The sequence below is a fragment of the Phyllopteryx taeniolatus genome, chromosome 1, assembly GCF_024500385.1.
Source record: "Phyllopteryx taeniolatus isolate TA_2022b chromosome 1, UOR_Ptae_1.2, whole genome shotgun sequence".
NCBI classification, from domain to species: Eukaryota; Metazoa; Chordata; class Actinopteri; order Syngnathiformes; family Syngnathidae; genus Phyllopteryx; species Phyllopteryx taeniolatus.
In genome coordinates this window covers 47,295,663-47,314,129 of record NC_084502.1, presented here as the reverse complement: position 1 = coordinate 47,314,129, position 18,467 = coordinate 47,295,663, and the positions used below count along the sequence as shown (strand labels likewise).

General features: G+C 41.1%; 1 protein-coding gene across 8 annotated transcripts in view; it reads right to left on the bottom strand.

Annotated features, from left to right (window-relative positions):
* The window catches only part of pard3ba (par-3 family cell polarity regulator beta a), a 218,780-nt gene that overhangs the window by 22,742 nt on the left and 177,571 nt on the right, over window positions 1–18,467 (bottom strand). For all 8 annotated transcript variants that reach the window (XR_009791988.1, XM_061798810.1, XM_061798809.1 and 5 more), the window contains one exon: window positions 12,517–12,628. Coding sequence is in view for 7 of the 8 variants with exons in the window: in XM_061798810.1 (XP_061654794.1) it covers window positions 12,517–12,628 (112 nt within the window). In the remaining variant the exon portion in view is untranslated. The remainder of the gene's footprint in view (window positions 1–12,516; window positions 12,629–18,467) is intronic.

Below are 18,467 nucleotides of genomic sequence, written 5' to 3'. Positions count from 1 at the left end.
GAAATGAGTTTCCTATGCAGGGTGTCCAGGCTCTCCCTTAGGTCTTCGGTCATCCGGGAGGATCTCAGAGTAGAGCCGCTGCTCCTCCACATCGGGAGGAGCCGGATGAGGTGGCTGGGGCATCTGATTCGGATGCCTCTCGGACGCCTCCCTGGTGAGGTGTTCCGGGCACGTCCCACCGGGAGGATACCCCGGGGACGACCCAGGACACGCTGGACAGACTACATCCTTCGGCTGGCCTGGGAACGCCTGTAACACAGTGGTAAACATGACCCTGTCCCAGCTTATTTAGAATGTGTTGAAACCATAAAATTCTAAGTTAATGATTATTTGCTAAAAAAATCAAGTTCATCAGTTTGAACATTAAATATCTTGTCTTTGTAGTGTATTCAATTAAATACAGGTTGAACGTGTTTTGCAAATCATTGTATTCTGTTTTTATTTATGTTTAACACAACGTCCCAACTTCATTGGAATTGGGGTTGTAAATCCTATCTGAAAGTTTGCCAAATATAAACAGTATTAAGATCTGAAACAAAGTTTGATCCTGATCCTATCCCGTAAAATCCCATTTAACCTATTCAGATGCACTTATTTAAGACAAAACACACCTGATCAGGTTGTAATTTATTGTTCTTACGTATATTATGATTTTGTTCCATGACAGAGGACTAATCAGGTAGAAATTTGCCTTCTTTTACGCTAATAAAATCCTAGATTGTTGCTGCTCACTTACTGACTTCAAACATTTAAGCCTTAGTGGATGTCTGCACATGCTGGATGCACTGTTTGACATTTGAGAATGTATTTAGCGCTAATGTCAGTTGTCCTTTGATGCTATTTGCAGAACAAGTTTGATTCAGGAATTCTCCTACTTTAGAACAGAGCTCCTGACACTCAAGCTGCATTCTATCACGTGAAACCATCAAGTTGTCTCTTCCTGCCCTGTTGTACTTTCTGTCAATGCCTCCAAGTGTCTGTCAGTGCTTCCATCCCATCCCACCTGCCTCCTCCTCATGTCAATCCAGCTCCCCTGTTCTCTCACCCCTACCATATTCCCTCCTTAGGCTCCATTTTGTTCTTATTTCTGTGGCTTTGCGTTATTGCACTGGTGTCAAACTCAAGGCCCGGGGGCCAAATCTGGCCCGCCAAGTCATTTTATGTGGCCCGCGAAAGCAAATCATCTGTGTGAACTTCAATGATTCTTTCTCAAATAATAAACAGTATCGTTGCGATATTGCAAGCATTTTCTGCTTACAGTAACTTGAAGAATAGTTGAACAAACTATTATCCTTGACTTCTGATTTCAAAACTAGGTATCCATCAATTTGTTGTGTGTATGTAATAATATTATGAGGCGACTAAACATTTATATGGTTTCACAGCCAACGGCCCTCTAGGGGAAACGGTGACTATAGCGTGGCCTGCGACAAAAATGAGTTTGACACACCTGCATTATTGCTTTGTCATCTTATCAACTTCCCTATTTTCCCTCACAAACACATTATACTGTATGTCATCTGGTCTCGCTCCCCATTCCTTTTTCCCCAATATACCCATTTTACCGCAACCACCTTCCTAATTGAGTCTCAGGTCTTCCTCCCGTCCCCTTGCCTACATGAGCGGCTTTTTTTGTGGGCCACAGCACTGCTGGCTTTCCCAGCAGCAGGCTCGCACAGCGGGAATCGTCAGCCCGCACATCATCTACTCCTCTCTTCTGTGTGTCGGCTTGAGATGCTCACAACACAAGGTGTGCTCAGAGGAACTACTTGTCAGGTCAAAGTGGCTAGTTGTTGGGACACAGTGGGAGCAGATGATTCTCACCAATGAAATACTGCAACATCTTGGCATGGGGCGCGGGGGGGATTGAGGGTGGCGGGTGACAGTTTCATCGTAACAGAGATAATATCTTTCTGATGTTTCCATCTTGCACATTCACACGTGAACAAGCATGTATGTTACAACTGTGAACAGAATTTTTTTATTATTTTTTTTTAATCAGGGGTTTTGCCCGCGGGCATAAAGCACCATGCACAGATCACCAGTCCCCTACAGTAAACGTGTGTGCGCACTTGCATCTGTAAAGAATGTAAGTCATCGATCACTGTGACAGGCGGGTGCACATTTATTTAATGATGGAGGGTTTATTTATGAAGTGATGGGCAAAGTGCAGGAGGGAGGGAGGAGAAAAGTGAGTAAGGAAGGAAAGGGGTGGTGGCAGTTGAGGCAGAGACAGCACAAGGATCTGATATTAAAATATCATCAAGGTGATGGATGTATGTACCACACACAACATTAAAGGGAAATACGAAAAACAGAGACTCGAATCAGGACGTGTGGTAATGACTTCCAGATGTGACACCCTGTATGTATAAGTTCCTGCCCTTTCATTACGTTGTCAAATGTGCAACCTGCACTGTTCATCACTAAGTAAAAATTAATTGACTATATGATGTAAACAGTAAACCATCTTTTTTCAAATTAAGATTTTTTGCTGAGTTACAGTCAGTAAAAACTCATATGTCCAGTGATGTCAATACAATTAATTAAAGAATTAATTAAAAAAAACGAAAAACCATTATTTTTGATGAATAATGTTTACCACTGCTAATATGACTATGTCAAAAATAAACTTAAGCTACATGCAAGACATGCATGTCTGAGTGTAGCATGACGGTAATGATCACGGTGAACAGTATTACCATGCTGCAAAAAGAAATAGTGTATTAAAAAAATACAGATACATGGACCTGAAGCATTTGTTTAATTTAGAATACAAATAACATAAAATCAAGCAACTCTATGCACTTTTTACACAAACTTTTCGAGATCCTTCCACGATTTTCCCATTGCTCTTAGTTTTTCTTCTGTAAATCTTTGCCAGGTGACTCCTGGTAACCGTCTTCTTCTCTTTCCTCGCAGGTTACAATTCAGTGATTGTCTGGTAACATTGTCTGCTGCTTTGTGAAGCGTGTGGCCGATCCAACCCCATTTGCGGTTTTGAATTTAAATCTCTACACTTTCTTGTCCTACCCTCTCCCACAGTTCTTCATTTGTCATTTTGTTGATTTGATGTGAAACAGCATGCTTCTAGTGGTGGACACATGAAAAAGGTGATGGACAAGAAAACCAGGGCAACCCTGCTTTCCACTACTCAAAGGCAGAAGCAGATATGGTATGTAAAAAAATGAATTTTGTAACTGCCTTGTTTGGGTTAAAATGGGAAAGTGGAACACATGTCAGCATTTTATTAGTATTAAGATATCACATTCTGGATAGTTATTTTACTGTAAAAACAAGTACATTTGATAGATGAATACAGTACACAAAATAATACATGGATGAATAATAAAGAACTTTTATACTTTTTACTATTACAGGAATTTTTGGCTTTCTATTAATTTCCATTATTAGGCACTACCACTACCAGTGGAAGGCTGGCAGTTTGGGACCTGGACCTTCAGTGACACGATTTCTGACCTACAGTTCGATATACCTTTCGATTTTTGGGGTGGGGGCTGAAAAAAAAAAAGCGATTGTGAAAAACTGGACCATTTATTTAGTACAGTTAATTACACGATTGTAAAAAAGTTAATTATGATCTCCGGTAAGGTAGGTAAAAACTATACAACTGTTCTTTTACTGTCTCAAAGGACTCACGACAGCCCAGCGCTCTCTGCGCAGCCAGATTAACAACAGTGTGCACGAAGTACACACTACACTACAGGTGTTACGACAGTGTTCCAAAAGGCATGTTATGGAATATGCACAATAGTAGTGAGTACTCTTGGCACACAGTCGTCGTACTCACGTTATTGGACACAAAACTGGGATGAAGATGGCTTTTCACCGACTCTCCTCTCCCTCCCCGGTGAGCAGATCGGACTAGCCGTGGCTAACGATGCATGTCGAACTGCTATGTTAATCACTTCGCTGCTCCACAGATTAGTGTAAATAGTGAAAAGTCAAAGTCAACCGCCAGACGTATAGGCAGATTACTTTCAGCCAGCGACGGCAAGACGGGCAAAACGGAAAACAGAGTTCCGTGACATGCAGTTGGAGGAGGCTTGATGAATCTTTAGTCTAGGCTTTCGTTTTATTAAGTTAACGTCACAAAATATTAATTATATTAAGTTTGGTAGTACTCTGAGCTCATGTGGCTGTATGTCGAATGGAGGAACACCGTTGAAAGGGTGTGTCACGGTTCTACCATTTCAAAGATAACAGGATGAAGACCACGATATTCGGTTTCAATACAGAATCGTTATAGCCTTAATTATTACTAAAGCAAAAAACAGTTTCCTTTATCTTCCAATACATCACCTCGAAACCTATACAGAAGTTGTAGCGTATACCAAACCAATATTTTATCTAATAACATGACAAAAACTTTAAAACTTTAAATAAAATACATCACACTCACTGGAGATGCTGATGGAGATGCAGCAGACCTTTCCTGCTTCCTGTCTGTGTAAGCTAGCTCTCACATACTGCTCTGAAAGTGCCCCGTTGTTTTTTTATGCCTCTGAATTCACGAAAAATAAGGCCCACCCTTGAGGTGCAAGACTGTGATTGATCCGCTGAAGACGAGCCCTTCACTGGTATAATAAACAGTTAACTTTCCCGTGCTTGTGTTAATGCGAGACGAACACACACAACAACTCAGACACAGGCGATGACGTTTTAAACGACTTCCCTGCGATCCCTTCTTAGCTTGCGGGATAGCGAACTTAACAGACAGTTAACTTTGCCATGTGTGTTAATTGAGCATGAACACACAACAACTCTGAGCAAAGCATAACGTTTTAAAAGACGTCCCGTGGTGGAGCGAGCTGTTTAGCTTCTTAAATTGCTAGCCTGTTCGCTGGCGGGCTAGCTCGTTAGCTCACGGGTTAGCGAACATAATAAACAGTTAACTTTCTCTTAAGCTTCTCTGTTGTGTGAATCTACGCACTGCACATGGAGAAAGGCTGTGGAGCCAACACTGTCAAGAGTGTGCCGGTCCGTCGGCGTTCCATGAACCCAATAACACAGGCGTCCAACGCTGTTGGCTCATTGTGTGATCCGTGCGCTGGCTCACCACAACAATGCCAATTTATTTGTTGAAAAACTATTGTCTATTTTATTTATCGAACGATAAGTCAGACAGTAATATGTTAGTTGACTTAGCCCCAAAATGTAGTTTTTGTTAGTTTTTTCAAGTGGCCTTGAAAATGAATTTTCTATTATGTCCAAAATCGTCCTCTTCAATAAATCAATCCCCTGCACATATTCAGCTCAACCAATCACATGACTACTTAGCTGAACCAATCAGAAGACGGGGAAAAATACTAACGTGAATCAGCCTGCTTGAAGGCTCAGAGTGGTGACTGTAAAATCTTATTGGTTCGATCATTTCAACGGTGTGTGTGTGTGTCCGAATTCAGCACACCTAGTGAGGTTAAGCGGTTCAGAAAAGGGATGGATGGATTATAATACAGAATAATTTATTAAAATTTTAATTAAGTTTTATTTGTAGTTTAGTGCTTTTGATTGCAAAGACAAAGACTGCGCTGACGGCCCTCACTGCACACCACTGACTATGACTACTCCTACTATTACTATTCCATCCATCCATTTTCCGTACTGCATATTAATATTACTATTATACTATAATATTACTACTACTAATTATATTAAAGAGGTTTATTTTCTGTAATAAGCAGAACATGTTTGTGTAAAGTAAAGATTTATTTTTATTCTGTAATGTTAAGCAGTAAAGGTAAACTAAATACACAAACATTTGTTTTACATGTATTTTTATCACTTAAAAATATGCATCTAATTAAATTCAGGTTTGTCTCCAATAGTTTAAAAATTGTTTCACACATCCACAAAAAGGCAAAAATTTCACCACGCCCAACAGGGTGAAGGGCGGTCAGATTAGCCGGCCCTAATTGCCCATATTTATTTTTGGGGGAGTTGTGAACCCTAAGGGTAATACCACTATTGAGGCAGGGTCAAATTTAGTGACTCCTGAGTTCAGGAAAAATGAAATATGTCATGTTCTTTGCAAATTAATTGGCATTCCTACCATTAAAGAGAGACGGACATTTGTATAAAGACAGAGATGATGGCGAGAGATTGTCATAATTAGAAGTGTGACCTATTCACAGATACAGGGAACATGGGAAAATAGTCAAATTAGAAGGGCATAGATAGAGGAACAGAGAGAAAGAGTGTGGAGAGGAAAGAAGAAGGCTACTTTTAGATTTATGGACACACACACACACACACACACCCAAACACGTGCATGCACACGCACACACTCTTAAAAGCCAGGGTCAAATACATTCAGTTCAATGGGGCTCGCCGCAGTTCTGTCCATGCAGACTACTAAAAGAATAAACAGAAGACATGAATAGATATTGTAACCAGACTCTTATGTTTGTGTCAGCGCTGCTTAGCGTGGCACTAGCCATCACCCGGTTCAGATGAGCAAAAAGACACACTCACCTTTACTTTCAAATGTGTATGAAAACAGAGTGAGTAAGGCACTCCTGGCCTTGAGCTGAGAAGCTCGCAAAAAGCCTTTCAACAAACCAAGGCTACAGAAATATAAGAGCGCATAAAAGAGCAGCTTGGTGGCTAAAGGGCTGATCCCGCAAGGTTGATACATACAAGTGAACGCCATGCTCAAGTGGTGTACAGTGACACTGCTCTCATAGAGGGAAAAGAATGGTCAATTTAAAGGATAGAAACACAGCAGCTGCGAAATAAAGTCGACACTTTTACATGCACACAGTCAAATTACCGTTTTGTTTTGTTTGATGATTGAAAATGCAGCCAGACAGAAAAGGGTTTTGAGGGAGAGACAGAGGGACAGAACGGACAAGGGGGATAGGCGTGCGAACCACAGCAGAACAATAGTCTAGATATTTGACCACAAGTAACGTTACAAAACTCAAATCGCGTTCTTATTTGAGCCAGCTCCCGCCTGAAAAAGGTCACAACCTGCCAAAAGCAAGCCCATGTCCAGTGAACAGAATAATGGTAGGAGTTACCGAAATGCTCCCACTTTTCTTGAAAATCATTATGGTGACGTAATGACAGGTGGCATTTAAACTAATTGGACTGTTGACATAACAGATATGTATCTATGTATATGTATATAACGGTTGAGCACGTTAGCGTCCTTTATGTTTGGGCCACGCTTTTAAAGTGCACCGCCTATTTGCTGATGTGTTGTATATATTCACTCGCTAGTGAAACACTCCTTGTTCAGGTTTTGTTGTGATGCATTTTGGGATTTCGTAGGCATTAAAAAGACATGTTGGTCGCTGCTGTTTAGTTTCCTGCATAAAGTTGCTGATTTGATCCATCCATTTTCTTTACCGCTTATCCTCACTAGGGTCGCGGGCTGCTGGAGCCTATCGCAGCTATCTTCGGGCGGGAGGTGGGGCACACCCTGCACCGGTCACCATCCTGCTGATTAAATATTTTGTAACAATTCTTGTACTTTATTTATTTTAGCAATATTGTGATAATACAAACAACCATGATCATTTTGGTCACTATAATCATAATATGATCTCATGGGAATATAATGGTATTCAACTTCTGGATTATAACGTGCTGCACTGACAGGAGCAACCACAGAAATTCTACTCTGATATTTTATTAGTTGAAGTATACTTATTCAGGGAAAGGGTGATTTCCTATCATTTTCTTTGGGTATTATAAATTTGAGCTCCAAATTAAGGTGTTCGCTGGCATTTTAAATATCTGCTTTCATTCAAGTTAACACAGTCACTCCATTTTATCTACTTTGTTACACACTTGTTTTCAGTCTATTTTTATCCACATTAACTATCAATGTCACTCAGAGACCAGACCTTCACCAAGGCAGATTAATTACAAACCTTATTAGATACCTGCATATGCCACAATTTTGTCATCCATGCATTAACTGACAATTTAGGAAAAAGGTAGAATAACTTCATTTCTATAGCTCTCTTCATAAACATGCCAGAAACTGCTAATGTACTGTAAGTGCAGACCAAGGTTATTATAGTAAACGAAAACAAACAAAATAACAAAAAAAAATTTTTTTTTAAACATTTTGGGAAATGAAATAAATGAGCTTTCTGCATTCATTTTAAATGTTTTATTCGGATAAATACATAGATAAAGAACAGATACATAAGGAAGGTTGAACAGTCACTTGGGAATTGTAGTTCACTTACTGTGTGTTGTCTATAAGTGACGTCATCGGGCAGCGCTGTCTCATTGACTGCTCGCCAGACCAAGTTCAAATTTTGCCGCGAAGCTAACTTCTACGTCAAAGCGGTTTTTGTTGCTAAGTGTTGCTAAGGGAAACTGCTAAATGGCTACCGACTTGCTAGCGCCTTCACGGAACCTCCATGTCAGTTATGAGTCTTTTAGGGAGAAAGGGACAAGAGCAGAGAGTCTCAAAAGGCCGCTGTTTCCCACCACGATAGGCAGATGTGAAAGCAGCAAATTAGTTTGTCTTGCTGACACAGCAGGTGATTGAACTAGTGCAACAAGACATTTTCACAGACTACTTGAAAAATTCTAAAAGGTTTGTCACAATGATCATGGACTCAACAACAATAAAACAGACAGGATGCCCTTTTCCCTGGAGATACAGCAGGTTAAAGTAAGCTTACTTTTATTTATCTGTCGGTCTAATAGTCACAAATCTGAAAGTCCACTTAAGAAGTTTGCTATTGAGCAACAAGGGATGGAAAATATGCATAGTAAAAACTAGTTTTTTTTGGGTTTTTTTTTAATGAAGTTAAACATTAACATACAAAAAGCCATACTACAGCATATGTCTCATAAATGGTTTTACTGTACATTGTGATGCATCTAATCTAACTTTTGAAGCAGCACTGACTGCACTTCAAACTCTGTGGACTGTTATAAAATACCTGTATTTGATTTGTAGATGGTTGTTAATCCGTTAGTAAGTTAGCACATTTTGCTTTTGATGGTATTTCTTTTGAGTTTTTATTATTATTATATTTTTAATCTCACACTTGACAAATATCCCGATTAAAAAACTAAAACTGAAACTAATAAAAACAAAACTAAAACAAAGCATTTTTGAAAAAAATACAAATTAAAAACTAAATAAAATAATTAAATCATAGTTTTAATAATAATAAAAAATAACTGAACCGGGTTCAAATCCGGCCTAGCCTGTGTGGAGTTTGCATGTTCTCCCCGTGCCTGAGTGGGTTTACTCCGGGTACTCCGGTTTCCTCCCACATCCCATGAATGGTTGTTTTTTTATATGTGCCCTGCGATTGATTGGCTGGCGACCAGTTCAGGGTGTACCCCGCCACACGCCCGAAGATAGCTGGGATAGGCTACAGCACGCCCGTGACCCTAGTGAGAATAAGCGGAATGGAAGATGAATGAATGAATTTGAAAAAGAAAAGAAAGCGAAATAAAAAACTAACTATACTGGAAAATCCGAAACTATTATATACTTGGTGCAGACAGATACCATGTTAATAAAAGTGGTGTTCCACAACTTTATCCACATACATGTATCCAACAACACACTTCCTTTATTTGTAAATATTCTCCATTGTCTGACTCAAAATTACATTTCATCTTTTACTACTTTTGTTTCATTTTTTTCCTGTGCTGCTTCCAGGATGTTTTATTGCCATGAATTTCCTGTTTTCACAATGTGTGCGTGCGTGTGCATGAATGGGAGTAGGGTGTTTCATTAATAGCACCTTAGGGCACAAACATGTATTTCTGACTGCTTACAAGGCTGGTTTTTTTTTTATGGGTTAAAAAATAACAATCCGATCAGAGGGCACACCCACGCTGGCTACACTTTAATTGTATCAGAGTTTGGGTAACGAGAGTGGTGACCAACTGATGAGAGCGACACACTGCACAGGGACATGTAATGAGAGACACACAAGCCTCAAGCCACAAAGAAAGCAGCTGTGTTGTGAGTCCATGAGTGCCTAATGACGACCAGCGTATACAGCTTCATTGCTCTGTAAACAGAGACAACTGTGAGGAAAGGAAACAAGCGCAGCGGGACACAGGCTGAAGTTGGACAGTAACTCCATCCCATATTTTCAAACATGCCTCTGGTTGTGTCTTTGCTCGGTAGGGCTTTGAACAAAAAATGAAATCAGCTCTGAAGAAATGTCTTTGCAAATAACTGTTGTCAGATCAAAGTATGATTTTCTGCATTTTTTGGATGCACTATTTCAAGGAATCCCATTCAAAAATAGCTATTAAATGCCTACTGATTTCCATGCAGCGTGAGACGTACAGATTCTTCAAGCTTGCTCAATGAAGACTCAGAGAGAAGACAAATGGACTGGGTGAGTTAGAGTGGACCGGTCTGGACTGGAGAAGTAATTACAGAACACTGAGGGATGATAATAATAACAATAATAATAATAATAAATATGTTCTTGTCACAATACAGAATAGCGATGGGTGGAGTACAAAAGCCATGAGGAAAAAAAAAGAGAGCTGCAAAGATGTACAAAAAAAGGGTGGCTGGAAATGTCACTGGTCTAAAAGATGTCTCCATATACTAAATGAGGAGTAGAGCAAGCACTGCCTGCATGCCATATGCCACCTCCAAATGTTAACAAGTGAGCTGAAAATAGCCTGAGTGGGGAACACTGGAAGGTGTGTTTTTTAAAAAATACATATTTCAGTAATGATTATCTCTGTGCCAAGGATATATTTTTTCCAAATTTGTTTTGTGCACATTTCTTTAATTTTAATTTTTATTTAATAAATGAGGTCTTTTTGGATGGCTTTTATTTTCGGTTTGAAAATTTAATTTGAGTGAGAAGCCACACTTTGATTACCTTAAACAAAAACAACTCAAAACATGAAAATAATTTAATCACACCGTTCTAAATTATTATTCATGAAGGGTTTAAGTTATTGTTGTTTTTCCGTTTTGATCTCAGACAGTTTTGATAATTAATTTCCCAGATAAGCCCAATTAAAGGAACTTTGCTTAAATGGCATGGCATTATTACGAGGAAACAACATTTTGAAGCTCCAACTACACTATATTATTCTATTGAACTACAAACAACATGGCGCAACTGTCAGGGAAAAAGACATTTGCCCTGACTGCTGTAGCTATTGTCAGTGGAGACGACAAAGGGCCGGATTTACTAAAGGTTTCAACATGCAAAATCAATCATTTGGGTTTTTACCAGTTGCTGTCATAGATGGGTGGATGGTCTGCATTGCAATCAGCTTGGCCTTTAAGATCAGGAGTAACAGCGGAGAGAGGCCGGACTATTATTGAACTCTCCACCAGTTGCCTCATGCTTTTTTCTTGTCATGGTAGTATTCCAGTATTTCCCTTCCTTGTTTCTAATGTGGCTAATTTGTGTAGTTAGCTTCTGTTCCGTCTGTCTGTTGTGCCGTCTCTTTAACTTTTGTAGTTGGAGCGATTGTTTACTTTGGTTCTCGTTTGGTTTCCTTGTCCTAGTCTGGTAGTGTTACCTTGCATTCTATTGTGCTTTATGTGTAGTAGCCCTTTGGAGTGCTTTCTTTTTTAGCGTCTGTCCCTTCACTAGTTTATTTTTATTTCCCGATTTTCGCGTTAACACTTTTGTCATTGTTTCGTTTTCTACCTTGTTTTACACGTTCACTTCTAAGTGCTGCTTTGGTTTAATAAAAGTCTTGCTAATCGCCAATTCTTGGTTGTGTGCTTTGGGGTCCTATGTTTGATAATACATGCCATAACAGTGACGCCTTTTTTTTTTGCCGTTTCAATCGTGCCGTGTTGTTTGTGGTTCAATAGAATAATACAGTACAGGTGGTGATTTCAAAACATTGTTTCCAGAATAAGACTGCCAGCGGTTGCATTTTTTTTCTTGTTTAGTAGGTGTGTGAGGGTCCTTAGCTGACTGCAATTTGCCAGTTCAGCTGCGTCACTGGGTGTGCGGATGGGATAACTAATCATTTCCTAAAGAAGAACTGTGCAATCCACTGTGAAAAATCTGTTACAAGACAATGCGGAATGCTTCACTGCAAAAAAATACCACTGACACTTTATGGTACCTCCTATGGGTAGAAAGGGTGAAAAACTCACAGTATGGCCACCATCATCCCCTATTAAGAACCTGTGGAACATCCTTAAAAGGTAGATATATGACGGTGGATGTGAGCATACCTCCAAACAGCAACTCTTGCATCCTCAAGATATAGGCAAAAACTATCCATCGACTTACAATTTCAATTGATGAGGGTTGTTAAAGTGAAGTAGTAAAGGAAGTGATCATATTTTAAATTTAGTATTTTGTACCCTAATAGTTATTTTTTAACTGTTGTGCAGAATTCCATAATTAGAATCCTGTTTTTTGAGAAATTTTGCAAACCAATACTTTTGTCATCATGTTGGTTTTGTTCAATGAAACCATTAAAACGCTCCCCGTCCTGATGGTGACTCATTTCTATTTCTTCACGGTGGGCAAAGAACCCAAAGCATGTCTCACTCACCCGGCGTGGGTTGCTCTCCAGGAGTCTACGTCGCGCTGTTTCCAGCTCCTCATAGACTGGAGCAGCTCGAGCCTGAGGGTACTCCCGCCGCATCCCCTGGGACCGCTGATCACTGCAGTGAGATGCGTAAGTACATAAGTGATGTGGACTGGTTGTGTTTGGAGTTGAGCAGTGCACAGGATACTCATGAAAGCTACAGATCCTAGCACATCAAGAGTCAGCTCTTACTACAGCAGGAAAATGAAAAGCCAGGAGGGATATGATACACAGCATCATCTTCCCTCACCTTCTTTGGCTGTATGGTGGCAAAAGGTGAGAGTGTGCATCGAGAGTGACAGACAGACAGATAACATTCACAAAAACTGCATCTGAGCTCATATCAGAATCTGAGGGAACTTCTCAAAGTGGAAAAATTAGGGGTGGGGGGGACAGGGTATTCGTCTTGAATGCAACACCCAAGGCAGGTCAAATTAACAACAACCTGGAATCCTTTATTAAACAGTTACTGTACCTCAGGTTAGAATGCTTTGACCTGCAGGCGCTATTGACCATGACAGAGCAACAGGGAGCAGATTGAGAGGTTCATTCGGGAAGTACACAGCCTACACTTTTAACTCTTTTTTTCATGGCTGACTATGTACACGTGGATAAAATTGTTGGTAGCCCTCTGTCAATGAAAGAAAAAGCCACAGTGGTCACAGAAATAACTTGCATCTGACAAAAGTAATAAATACTAATTTAATTAAAATTACGGTAACCATTGCTTTTAAATTGTGGTTCAACAGAAATATTTTAAAAAAACAAACTCATGAAACGGGCCTCGACAAAAATGATGGTGCCCCTAGAAAAGATTGAAAATAATTTGACCATTGGCACATGTTCAAACAAGCTGTGTCCTGTAATTAGCATCACAGAGCTCTTCAAACTTGTAATTAGTCAGTCAGCCAGTCTATTTAAAGGGTGACAAGTAATCACTGTGCTGTTTGGTGACATAGTGTGCACTACACTAAACATGGACCAGACGAAGCAAATGAGAGAGTTGTCTCAGGAGATTAGAAAGAAAATTATAGATAAGCACGTTAAAGGTAAAGACTGTAAGACCATCTACAAGCAGCTTGATGTTCCTGTGACTGCAGTTGCACATATTATTCCGAAATTTAAGATCCACGGGAGTGTACCCAACCTCCCTGGATGTAGCCACAGCAGGAAAATTGATGAGAAATTGAAGAGACAGATAATACAAATGGTTAAAAAAAAGAGCCCAGAACAACCTCCAAAGAAATGAAAGCTGAACTCCAAGGTCAAGGTACAACCCCAATTCCAATAAAGTTGGGACGTTGTGTTAAACATAAATAAAAACAGAATGCATCCATCCATCCATCCATCCATTTTCTGAGCCGCTTCTCCTCACTAGGGTCGCGGGCGTGTGGAGCCTATCCCAGCTGTCATCGGGCAGGAGGCGGGGTACACCCTGAACTGGTTGCAAGCCAATCGCAGGGCACATACAAACAAACAACCAGTCGCACTCACAGTCACACCTACGGGCAATTTAGAGAATGTTCTTGGGATGTGGGAGGGAACCGGAGTGCCCGGAGAAAACCCACGCAGGCACGGGGAGAACATGCAAACTCCACACAGGCGGTGCCGGGGATTGAACCCGGGTCCTCAGAACTGTGAGGCTGACGCTCTAACCAGTCAAACACCGTGCCGCCCCACAGAATACAATGATTTGCAAATCATGTTCAACCTATATTTAATTGAATACACTACAAAGACAAGATATTTAATGTTCAAACTGATAAGCTTTATTGTTTTTAGCAAATAATCATAAACTTAGAATTTTATGGCTGCAACACGTTCCAAAAAAGCTGAGTGAGACAGGTGGCAAAAAAGACTGAGAAAGTTGAGGTATGCTCATCAAACACCCGTTTGGAACATCCAACAGGTGAACAGGCTAATTGGGAACAGGTGGGTGCCACGATTGGGTATAAAAGGAGCATTCACAAGAAATGATGGGGCGAGGGTCACCTCTTTGTGAACAAGTGCGTGACAAAATAGTCGAACAGTTTGAGGACAATGTTCCTCAACGTACAATTGCAAGGAATTTAGGGATTTCATCATCTACGTTCCATATCATCATCAAAAGGTTCAGAGAATCTGGAGAAATCACTGCATGTAAGCGGCAAGGACGAAAACCAACATTGAATGCCCGTGACCTTTGATCCCTCAGGCGGCACTGCATCAAAAACCGACATCAATGTGTCAAGGATATCACTACATGGGCTCAGGAACACTTCAGAAAACCAATGTCAGCAAATACAGTTCGGGGATACATCCGTAAGTGTAACTTGAAACTCTAATATGCAAAGCAAAAGCCATTTATCAACCGGCTTCTCTGGGCCCGGGCTCATCTAAGATGAACTGATGTTCTGTGGTCCGACGAGTCCACATTTCAAATAGTTTTTGGAAATTGTGGACGTCGTGTCCTCCGGGCCAAAGAGGAAAAGAACCATCCGGACTGTTATGGACGCAAAGTTCAAAAGCCAGCATCTGTTATGATATGGGGCTGTGTTAGTGTCAATGGCATGGGTAACTTACACATCTGTGAAGGCACCATTAATGCTGAAAGGTACATACAGGTTTTGGAGAAACATATGCTGCCATCCAAGCAACGTCTTTTTTATGGACGCCACTGCTTATTTCAGCAAGACAATGCCAAACCACATTCTGCACGTGTTACAACAGCGTGGCTCTGTAGTAAAAGACTGCAGGGACTAGACTGGCCTGCATGCAGTCCAGACCTGTCTCCCATTGAAAATGCGTGGTGCATTATGAAGCGTGAAATATGACAACGGAGACCCCGGACTGTTGAACAGCTGAAGCTGTACATCAAGCAAGAATGGGAACAAATTCCACCTACAAAGCTTCAACAATTAGTGTCCTCAGTTCCCAAACGTTTATTGAATGTTGTTAAAAGAAAAGGTGATGTAACACTGGTAAACATGACCCTGTCCCAGCTTTTTTGGAATGTGTTGAAGCCATAAAATTCTAAGTTAATGATTATTTGCTAAAACAATCAAGTTTATCAGTTTGAACATTAAATATCTTGTATTTGTAGTGTATTCAATTAAATATAGGTTGAAAGTGATTTGCAAATAATTGTATTCTGTTTTTATTTATGTTTAACACATCCCAACTTCATTGTATTGGGGTTGTACATCAGTGTCAGATCGCACCATTTGTTGTGGTTTGAGCCGAAGTGGACTTCATGGGAGATGACCAATGAGGACACTAATGTTGAAAATAAATCATAAAAAAGCGAGAATGGAATTTGCAAACTCCATGTTGACAAGCCACAAAGCTTATGGGAGAATGTCCTATGGACAGACGAGACAAAACTGGAACTTTTCGGAAAGGCACATGAGCTCTCTGTTCACAGGTGCAAAAATGAAGCGTGCCAAGAAAAGAACACTGTCCCTCCTGTGAAACATGGAGGGTCTCTTATGTTCTGGGGCTGCTTTTCTACATCTGGCACAGGGTGTCTTGAAACTATGCAGGGTACAATAAAATCTCAACTATCAAGGTATTCTTGGGAGAAATGTGCTCCCTAGGGTCAGAAAGCTTGGCCTCAGTTGCAGGTCATGGGTTTTCAACAGGATAATGACCCAAAACGCACAGCTAAAAACACCCAAGAATGGCTAAAAGCAAAAGATTGGACTATTCTGAAGTGGCCTTCTATGACCTGTGATCTAAATCCTATTGAACATCTGTGGAAGGAGCTGAAACATGCCATCTGGAGAAAGCACCCTTCAAACCTGAGATAACTGGAGCAGTTTGCTAATGAAGAGTGGGCCAAAACACCTGCTGAGAGGTGCAGAAGTCTCATTGAAGGTTCAAAAATTGTTTGATTGCAGTGATTGCTTCAAAAGGTTGTGAATCAAAATATTCAGGATACCATCACTTTTGTCCAGGCCTGTTTCATGAGTTTGTTTTTTAAAAAATATTTCTGGTGAAACCACAATTCAAAAGTGATCTCTGCTTTTCATTGGTTAATTTTCATAAAATTTGCATTTATAATTTTTTTCCCCCAGATTCAAGTTATTTCTGTGACCACTGTGGGGTTTTCTTTTATTAACAGAAGGGTACCAACAATTTTGTCCACGTTTGTATTGATGCGTATGTGTGTGAGTGTGGACAACCTTACAAATGCAATTAAAACTTGTATTTTAGTACGTGCCGAAGATGGCGACCCTCCTGTGATCTAATGTAGTTCTTTGCAAGGAGGGAATACTGAGTCATACACTTCCCTGTGCCAGTATTGATTTGCAAAGTGTTGGCATCATTTAACTCACAAGTGTGTACGGCATGTCTGTTAGGCTCTCACCAACGCCTTGGCACAAAACTCAACCCTGAATTGTTGATTTGACAAGAGAATGTCTCCAAAAATGTAATAATAGGAAGAGAGCGACTTTGGCGCCTGTATCGAGGCGGGTCACTTTCTCGAAAAGTTCTACGGTTCTGCTTTTGTTTTGTCGAGATCAGAACGTGAAGTGGCATCAGACCGTTTGGTGCTATTTGTCAGTTGTCACGTCTCGAGAATTACTTAAATGGCTTCTTACTATGCACAGCTCATCAATACAAATTGTGGTGCTGCCTGTACTGCAGACAACCTTGCTACTCAGTTTTTGTTAGCTAGCTTACTCTTGGAATTGCTGTGTTTGTTTCTTTTTTTCGAGGTATCAACATGCCTGAAAATTCATACATTTTTGCAAGCGTGTATATCACAGTGAAAATGTATGTACTTTAGGAGTCCCGAACACGACTCACCCAGCACTCACTCAGTAGCCCAGTAGAGTAGAAAATTTAAAAAAATTATCCCCCAGACAGCAGTTTCACCTATGTCACGAAATTCATAACAGTATGCATGAATGTCTCAAAGACCCAGCACGAAATTAAACAGGCAGTTGGCCATTCTGGTTTGAAGCATCAATTTTAGGAAAATTCAGGCGCTGGAAGTTTGACAAACTCTTACTAAAAAAATTTAGGAAAATGAGCCTCATATCCGGGTCTTTGCTTCAGCGACCACCAAAGCTGCATTCCGCCGGTACCCATCAGCTGTCTCAGGTGTCAGATAGGACTCCTTCTTCAGCTTGACGGCATCCCTCACCGTTGGTGTCCACCAACGGGTTTGGGGATTGCCGCCACGACAGGCACCTCCCTCGGAACGTGAGCAAAATTCTGTCAGAGGTGGGAGTTGAAACTCCTTCTGACAGGGGATTCTGCCAGACGTTCCCAGCAGACCCTCACAATACGTTTGAGCCTGCCACGTCGGACTGGCATCTTCCCCCACCGTCGGAGCCAACTCACCACCAGGTGGTGATCAGTTGACAGCTCCGACCCTCTCTTCACCCGAGTGTCCAAGACACGCGAAGTTGATCATCGAACTGCGACCTAGGGTGTCCTGGTGCCAAGTGCACGTGTGGACACCCTTATGCTTGAACATGGTGTTCGTTATGGACAATCCGTGATGAGCACAGAAGTCCAATAACAGAACACTACTTGGGTTCTGATCGGGGGGGGGCCGTTCCTCCCAATCACGCCCTTCCAGGTCTCACTGTCATTGCCTACGTGAGCATTGAAGTCCCCCAGCAGAACAATGGAGTCCCCAACGGGAGCGCTCTCCAGTACCCCCTCCAAGGACTCCATAAAGGGTTGGTACTATGAACTGCTGTTTGGTGCATAGGCACAAACAACAGTCAGGACCCGTCCCCCCACCCAAAGGCGGAGGGAGGCTACCCTCTCGTCCACCGGTGTGAACCCCAACGTACAGGAGTTCGGTGAAGCCATGGAGAAAGACTTCCGGACTGCTTCGGGGAAATTCTGGTCCACCATCCGGCGTCTCAGGAGGGGGAAGCAGTGCATCACCAATACAGTGTATAGCGGGGATGGGG